Source organism: Lactuca saligna, chromosome 8, assembly GCF_052625555.1.
Source record: "Lactuca saligna cultivar CGN05327 chromosome 8, ASM5262555v1, whole genome shotgun sequence".
NCBI lineage: Eukaryota > Viridiplantae > Streptophyta > Magnoliopsida > Asterales > Asteraceae > Lactuca > Lactuca saligna.
The window spans coordinates 26,019,855-26,028,578 of NC_136424.1; the positions used below are offsets into that span (position 1 = coordinate 26,019,855).

General features: G+C 37.2%; 1 protein-coding gene across 1 annotated transcript; it reads right to left on the reverse strand.

The window, feature by feature from the left end:
* Positions 1–6,512: 6,512 nt before the first annotated feature.
* LOC145009492 (uncharacterized) lies at positions 6,513–7,298 on the reverse strand. Its single transcript, XM_078968182.1, has one exon. The coding sequence runs from the start codon at positions 7,296–7,298 to the stop codon at positions 6,513–6,515; it is 786 nt and encodes a 261-aa protein (XP_078824308.1).
* Between the last annotated feature and the right edge of the window lie 1,426 nt (positions 7,299–8,724).

The following is an 8,724-nucleotide window of genomic DNA, read 5'->3' on the forward strand; positions in this document are numbered from 1 at the left end:
CACGTGGCTCAACTTGACTGACAGTTTGACTGTGGTTTCCTTCCTCTGGTTGTTCTATGTTTAAAATAGGTTGTACAACAAGTGCACTGGTTTCTTCCATATTATCATGTAACATTTGTCTCATCTCTTCCCTTTGTTTGACCATCATATCCTAAATCATTGCTTGGACTCCTGCTATCATAATAGGTTCAACTACTGACACCGCTCCAGGTGCATCCTTGAGTACACGGGGCTTAGGTAGTAGATTCCCATTATATACTCTGCTTAAAGTTCTTACCATGTTGATCTATACACTAAAGAAGACATTTGATTTCTATCGTCTATTACCAATATATATGGTTTACTTCTCGATTTTGGCAAAAGTTTCATGAGGATTTGGGTACGAGGTTGCATTTTAGCATGCTTATCACCCTCATATTGATGGATAGAAGTGAGAAGACTATTCAAATGCTCGAGGATATGTTGATGGCTTGTATTATTGATTTTGGTGGGAGTTAGGAATCCTACCTTCCTCTAACTAAGCTTACTTATAACAAAAGTTATCATTCTAGTATAGATGAACCACCTTTTAAGCTTCTCTGTGAAAGGTAGTGTCGTACACCATTTTTTGGGGAAAGGTCGATGATAGACTTATAGGAAGGGCTAAGGTGGTCCTTTAGACTATGGAGCTTATTCAGTTGATCAGACAGATATTACAGACAACCTAGACCTAACAAAACAGTTATGTCGACAGACGATGATCCGAGATAGTATTCCAGGTAGGGGATATGGTTACTGAAGGTATCACCTATACGCTTCAGTAAGAGGGGCAAGTTGGGGCCCTGATTTATTGGATCATTCTGAGTAGTGGCTAGGGTAGTAAGAGTAGCCTAATGATTGGCTCTGCCTGAGGAGCTTAGCTAGATTCACAGCACCTTCCACATTTCTCAACTTTGGAAGTGTATAGTTGATGATTTTGTTGTGATCCCCATGGATGACATTCAGGTTGATGAGCGGTTGAATTATGTGGAGAAGTCGATGGTACCTTTAGTCAAGGTCTAGTGGCAGCATCGGAAGGGGTACCAAATAGACTTGGGAACCCAAGGATGAGATGTAAGAGCACTACCCATAGTTATTCGCAACACCGGACTTCGAGGAAGAAGTCTGATTCAACTAGGGGAGAATTGTATCACCCATACCATGCAGGTAATTCCTTTATATAGTTATTAAGTATGAGTGTTGGGTTTCGATATACGAAGCGTGCAGATGGATTTTACACGCTGCGTAAAAAGGAAAAAGTGGCGGGCCTTTAATGAACTACACGGGGCGTAGATAGGAGTACACAGGATGTACTTAGCCAGGTCCAAACCCTAAATGCAGGGTTTTGAGCACCTTAACCTTCATCACCCCTTTTCATTCTCATCCAGTGCATTGTGAGCTTAAAAATGTGTGTTTTGGGTGCTTTTGAAGGAAGAAGAAGGTGGTGGTGTTGCTTGGAAAGCTTCAAGCCTTGTGAATATGGGATTTACATCTCTTAAGAATTATCCAAGAGGTATAAAGTTCAGAGCTTGTTGAATATCTTGGTAGATCTTGTTAGCTTTTGGGTTGATGTCCCTTTTTGTCCCATATTCTTGGTCTCATTGTGTATGAGCTGCTCTAAACCTTATGATTAGCATTTTTAGGCATTTTTTTGTGCATGAAATCATAAAAATGTAATCTTGATATTTTCTTTCTATCCATGCATGAGATGTCGAGCTTTGGGTTGTGTAATAAGTTAGGGTTTTTCACTTTCTATCCGTGCAAAGATATAAAGTTGGAAAAATTATGATTTAGTATACTCTTTAGGGTTAGATTTGTATATTGGATGAAAGGTCTTAAGGAAATAAGTGCTTAATAGAAAGTCTAGTTTCTACATGAGTATGCAGGGCATATCTAAGGGTACGTAGTGCATAACCTGTTTGATCCCTGTATTCTGTGATGAGACTTTATGCTATTCGTAGAGTTGGAGTGTCCAGGTCATACTCAATCTGATGTTGACCTTTGAATTTTTGACCATTGATCATTAACCATTGACTTTGATCAAGTTTGACTGTAGGTTAAATTGAGTGATTTGAGCAATAGATTGAGGCTCTGTCCCTGTTTGTTTTGTATATGTGACCTATAGAGCCAGTATTTGGAGTATCGTTTAGTTCAACTATCTTTCAGATGTTGAGGTGAGTTATCCTCACTGTACTTGTGGGTCAAAGGAGCGAATGTCATCCCACTAGGTTGTGTTATATATCCTAATATATAAGACGTTGATATGTTGTAGTTCTATGTTAGATTGGTAGATTTGTATGATTACATGTACTTGCTGGTTATTGTTTATCTATTGCATATGTTGACATAGTGTGGTTAGGTTGAGGTTTCACAACTTTGTGTTGTAAGCCAATAGACCCGGGGCAATCCAGTCCGATGACTGTGGGCCGGGGCAATCCAGTCCGATGAATTTGGGTTGGGGGTAATCCGGTCCGATGAGTGTAGACCCATTTTTCATGCTTGCATATGTTTTGTTGTGTGGATTATTTTTGGGGAACACGCTAAGCTGTGGCATGCAGTTTGATTGTTATGGTTTCAGGTACATTAGAGGACGGAGGCAAGGCTAAGGTGTGCACATCTTCCTGGATTTCTATTGTCTTATGATTTTGGGATTAGGGATGTCAAAAACTTTCGTGAGACCCTGCTCCTGTGGGACCCCGATTCCATACGAGATTAATTTTTAATAAATTTAGGAGAGGGGGTGAGAGTGAAATTAAACACCGTTTTAGTTTCGGGATCGGGATCGGGAGTGAGTATTTCTTTTCTGTACTCCCGCAGGGGCCGTGTTTGTATGTATAACAAATTATATATTTAATATGTAAATATATGCTGACATATAATCGGATTTTAGGTTTTGTTTCTTTCCTTTTCCTTTGGGGCACCGACACATAGAGAATGAGAGAGACTTCGTCTTCATAAGTAACGCTCATCAGTTCTTCATGCTTCCGACTTGCGACTTTGCTTCTTCGTCTTCACAATCACACCAACTTAGCAATTGTCAGCCAGCATGCCTCTCTCTAGCTATTCAACGAACCACTGAAGTCTGGAATTGTCGACCATCGTGCCTCTCACCTTCAACCTCTACCCCTTGCTTCAGTCTGATGGTCTTCGTACTCCTACCAACAACCTAATTTCTGATCTACAACTCCACCTTCGGTAATCTAGACTTCTAATTTCTAGTTGACATATTTTTTTAATAATCAATTTAGACTTCCGATTTTTGGTTAGATATATTGATAATTTCATATTATGGTTTTTGTTGATATTAAGACTATTTATTTTTTATTTTATTTTATTGTATTGTAATTTGTTCTAGGTTGTGTGCGGATCTTAGAAGATAACAACATTTTTGGGGGGTTTTGAGTGTGTTTTTTTGTTGACAATTTTTACTCCTCCATCCTACAACGGCACAAATAGTAGTTGTAAATGAGTACATAGATGAGTAATTAAACTTTTGATAATGGTAAAAGAAGCATATTCTTTACATATTGATGTTTATGAGGTTTGAATCAGATTTTTTGTCTTATATTCAATTACACTTTTGCTTCTTGTAGATTCTTGCAACTAATTTGATTATCTACACAAGGCGTCAAGGAAAAATAATATAAAAATATAATTTATAACTTGTTTGATTAGGAAGCTATTTCTACTTCCAAGTGCATATGGTTTGCTGAGATAAAATTTATTTTTTGAATAATTTGGTGATTAAACAAATCATATTAAACAAATCATTAATTATTAAATATGTTTATGTTACACTAATGATGTTTACACATGATTACATGGATTAAATGGTGAAAATGGTGTTGGTTTGGAGTAAAATGGTGCAAAAACATTGTGAAAATGGTGTTGGCTTTTTCATAGATTGTTATGATCCAAACTCAATTTGTTTCTTAATTAGAGACCTAAGTTAAAAGCATAAATTTTTAGCTTATTTGTTTTATTGCTTCACAAATTTTGTAGTTCTATTAAATTGCTTTATGTCTTCAGTTTTAAGTTGGATTTGTAATATTTGTAATGTTGTATTTATTGTTTTTGTATGTCACACCTCAAAACCAAGAACGGCAGAAATGTTCTGGGGCGGAGGATGTCATGTAAAGTATCACAACAGTGTAAAGTAGTAAACAAGCAACAACATCATCCATTGCATTAATAGTATAACTTTAGTACAAGTGTGTTCTTTCATAAAATAAAACACCATAATAAATAATCAAAATAAAAGACGAGTCTTGACTGCTCCGTCTTTTCATAACCTGGTCATTGTACTTGTCTACTGGTGACCTGAGAATACAAGTTATTTTGAAAGAGTTTATCAACATAAAGCTGGTGAGTTCATAAGTATTTTAATGTCATTGATTTGTAAAACTATAAAGAACAGACTTGTAAATGTTTGATGAAAAGTGTGTATAAGTATGAAAACCCTAGAAAATTCTATATTTCCTATTAGTAGTAAATGTTGTCTTCTACCAAGACCCGACTGTTTTGAAAGTATGCTTCTTTGTAAGAATGACGGTTTTTCCCATGTATAACTATTATTATAAAAAAATAGTCTACCTCATCGTTTATTTGAACGTGTCACAAAGTAAAGGTAATAAGGAAATCAATATATTCATTGGAACTAGTATCAAAATATATTCTACCTCATTGTTTATGTGAATGTGTCACAAGGTAAAGGTAATAAGGAAAACTGAATAATCCTTAAAATGTATCCATTTATCTACGATAAACACGGTGCGATAAATCACCGAACAATACAACCGAGAACATCCGTAGATGAACACACCTGCTGTAGCGAGCAGCCAGGTGTAGGATGGTCAGTCCATGAGTGTGTAGTATTTTCTTCATATAGTATGTAGTAGTGTCCTTTCATATAGTATGTAATAGTATCTTTTCATATAGTATGTAATAGTGTCTCTTCATTATAGTATGTAATAGTATATCTTCATATAGTGTGTATTAGTTTCTATTCATATAGTATGTATTAGTGTCTCTTCATTTAATGTGTATTAGTGTCTCTGCATTTAGTGTGTATTAGAGTGGTGTATGTATTAGTGTAGTGTATGTATTGGTGTAGTGTACGTATTGTTTATAGTATGTATTGACTTATGTATGAATTGACTCTAAGTGTGATTCCTTGTACTAGGAATAGTAAATAGTATCTCATAACTATACCTATTATGGTTACTAGTAATGTACGTGTATAACCGAAAGTATGCCTTTGCTACCCAAAGGTACTAAATTGACTGATAGAAATTTTATGTCTATATATGTATACATAATATATGACTAATATTTAGACGACATTTGGACAAATAACCGATACCCGACAGCCACATCCAAACAAGGAAAAGGAATTAAGGCGAGCTAGCAGTCCTAAGTCCTTTAAACATTACTTATATAACTATACAATTATAGGCATGCATTTGACAATATAAAAGTTTTAAAAGAGGTTTTGTAAAACATTTGAAGAGTTTAATAATAAGAATTCATGACTTGATGTCAATTTATAAAACGGTTTAAAAGCAGTTTGTTTGATATCAACAGTATAAAGTATACGAAATCTTTTGTCTGACACACAGTTTGAAATACATGAAAACCTTTGTTTGAAACACAGTTTGAAATACATGAAAACCTTTGTTTGAACCACAGTTACAACAGAGTTTGAAAGGAAAGATACAATATGTAAGACAGTTTGATAAAGAGTTTAACATGTAAAAACATTTGAGAAAGTCATTTAGAAGTAGTATACTTGGTAAAACAGTTAAAAGCGTAGTAAATCCATTTGTGTACTAGTTATTAATTACATGTGATTGATATAATAACTAGTATGATTCAACTTGTATTCCCCCCATAAAAGCATTTAAAAATATTTAAAAGGTTAATTAAGTGGTATGAACTCACCTGTAGTGAGTGGATTGGATGGAAGTGTCGGATAAAGTGCTAGGTGTTAAGTGAAGACTTGAACACGCACAATGATCCTATTAACATATATATATATATATATATATATATATATATATATATATATATATATATATATATATATATAAGAATTCTGAATATAGCTTCTCCGCCCTTAATGTTTGTAGAACTTATCTCAAGTGTTGACTATGTTCTTCCTTGCTTAGTGAATAGATAAGTATATCATCTATGCATCTTATCACGAATTTGTCTAGGAAAGGATGGCACATCCAATTCATTAAGTCCATGAATACGGTCGGTGCATTTGTCAGACTGAAGGGCATCAGTAGAAACTCATAGTGACCATAACGAGATCATAATGTTGTCTTAGGAACATCACTCTCCTGGACTCGTAATTGGTTGTACCCTGATCTCAGGTCGATCTTCAAAAAGTGTCTCGCTCCTTGTAGTTGGTCGAATAGATCATCTATCTACGATAGAGGGTACTAGTTCTTAATGGTAAGCTTGTTTAGTTTGCGGTAGTCTATTCACATTCAATAATATCCATCCTTCTTCTTCATAAACATTACCGGTACTCCCCAGGGTGAGAAGCTCAGTCTGAGAAATCCCTTACTGAGTAGTTCGTTTAGCTGGCTAGATAATTTCTGCATCTCTACTGGTGCTAGACGATGCGGGGATTTGGCTACAGGGGTAGCTCTAGGAATTAAGTGGATTTGGAACTCGACTTGGCGTTTAGAAGGAACTCCTGGGAGATCCTCGGGAAAAACGTCAGGAAAATTCTGGAGTTTGGGAACACTCTCGAGGTCTTTTACTTCTTTTTTTTCATCCACGACGTGGTCTAAGAACATGTGGTGCTCCTTGCGTAAGTATTTTTTGGCTTTGACCCAAGAGATGATGCAAAGGCTCATACTGGGTTTGTCACCGTAGATGACAATGGTTTCGCCGCTTGGCGAATTAAGGCGAATGGCCTTCTCGTAGCATAGAATATCAGCACGGTGAGGACTTAACCAATCCATGCCGATGATGACGTCGAAACGTTTTATTGAGACCGACATAAGGTCGATTGGGAAAGAGTTATTGTTTAGGGTGAGTGTGCAACCCATGTATATGTCGTTAGTGCTCTTGGTTTTCCCGTTGACCATCTCGAGGGTGAATGTTTTGTTTAGATATTTTGGTTTTTGTTTGAGAAGATGCTTAAATTTGTGGCTCACGAAACTTCTCTTCGCACTACTATCATATAGTATGCATGCATAAGAGTGATCAAGGAGAAACGTACACGTGACCACTGTAGGATCCGCTATTGCTTCCTCCTGTCCCATAGCTAGTACTCTTCTCAGCACTAGCAGCGTTCTTTTGTCTTCGGGCAATCCCTCTTATAGTGCCCAGTTTCTCCACACCCATAGCTGGCTTGGCTTACTCCAGTTCGGGGGGTCTGGGTGTTTGATTGTACCGGTGCTTTCCAGAAATGGGTTGTGTTCCCCTTCCTATTTCAGTTGCTGCACTACATCTCATAGAAAGGTCTGTGGTGGTGGAAATTGCATTTGTTGCACCTCAGGAGGTTCCAAACATATCAACTGGGAGGTGCTTGAGTAGTAAGAATAATGGCAGGAACAATAGCTGCATGAACTTCCACATTTTTCTATTTCTTTGAGGGCTCTTGAGATGACTACCCCTTTCTTTTGTTCCACAATTTCTTCTTACCACCACTTTCTTTGGGTTGCTCGCGGGTGGCTTTCATGAATCCTTTACGAAACCCATGATCTACGAGGGTATGTGCCAGATGCTTTGTGTTGTCTAAAGTAAGCGGGTTTACAACTATTACATTCCCTTGGATTTGAGGAGAGAGTCCCCAAATGTATCTTTCTACTTTCTTTCTCTCCGGGGTGACCATCCCGCGACACAAAGTAGTCAGGTCACTAAATCTGGCGGTGTATGCACCAATATTGGAGTCCTTCATCGTCAAATCCCAGAGCTCCTGCTCTAGCTTTTGTACCTCCCCCTCGGACAGTAATTTGCTAGCATTAGTTCCTTCAAGTCATCCCAGCTCATGGCATTGGCTATTAGGAGAGTCAATGAATTGACTTGGCTGTTCCACCAAGAGAGGGCTCTATCTGTGAAAATGCATGCTGCAAATTTTACTTTGCTAGTTTTGGGGCACACATAGATTTCAACTATTGATCCGGTCTTCTCAAACTAATGTGTTAAAGCAATGACATCTCCAGTGCCATTGAAGGATCTAGGTTTCACATTCATGAAGTCTTTATACGAACACTCTCTCGGGTGTCCATGACCATCACCGTGGTTAGAAGGGTTGGAACCACTACCCGCCCCACTGGTGCCACTTGCATTGATCTGCGTCATGGCTGCTGCTACAACGGTGATTACTGTTGCTTGGAACACAGCAAGGTCATACTGAGGAGGTAGAGGTAGTGGTGGATTCGTCAGTGGGTTGTTTTTCTTCCTGTTGGACTTCTTTGGTGGCATCTTTCTCTATAATGATTTAATAGAAAATGATGATAAGTCCTCTATAGTGGTCATGAGTCAGGTGATATTGAACAAGGTATATCTTATCCTGATAGTTATAGTGTTCTATTAAGCGATTTATAGTGGAAGTCTACTAATATAAGTAAAAAATTACAAATCATTTCCTGAAATTTATAGCAATACTTAAAATGAATTTGTATAGTGTGATTCGTGCCTGATCCCCCTATAATCACATAGTGTATACAAATTATATATAGTTAA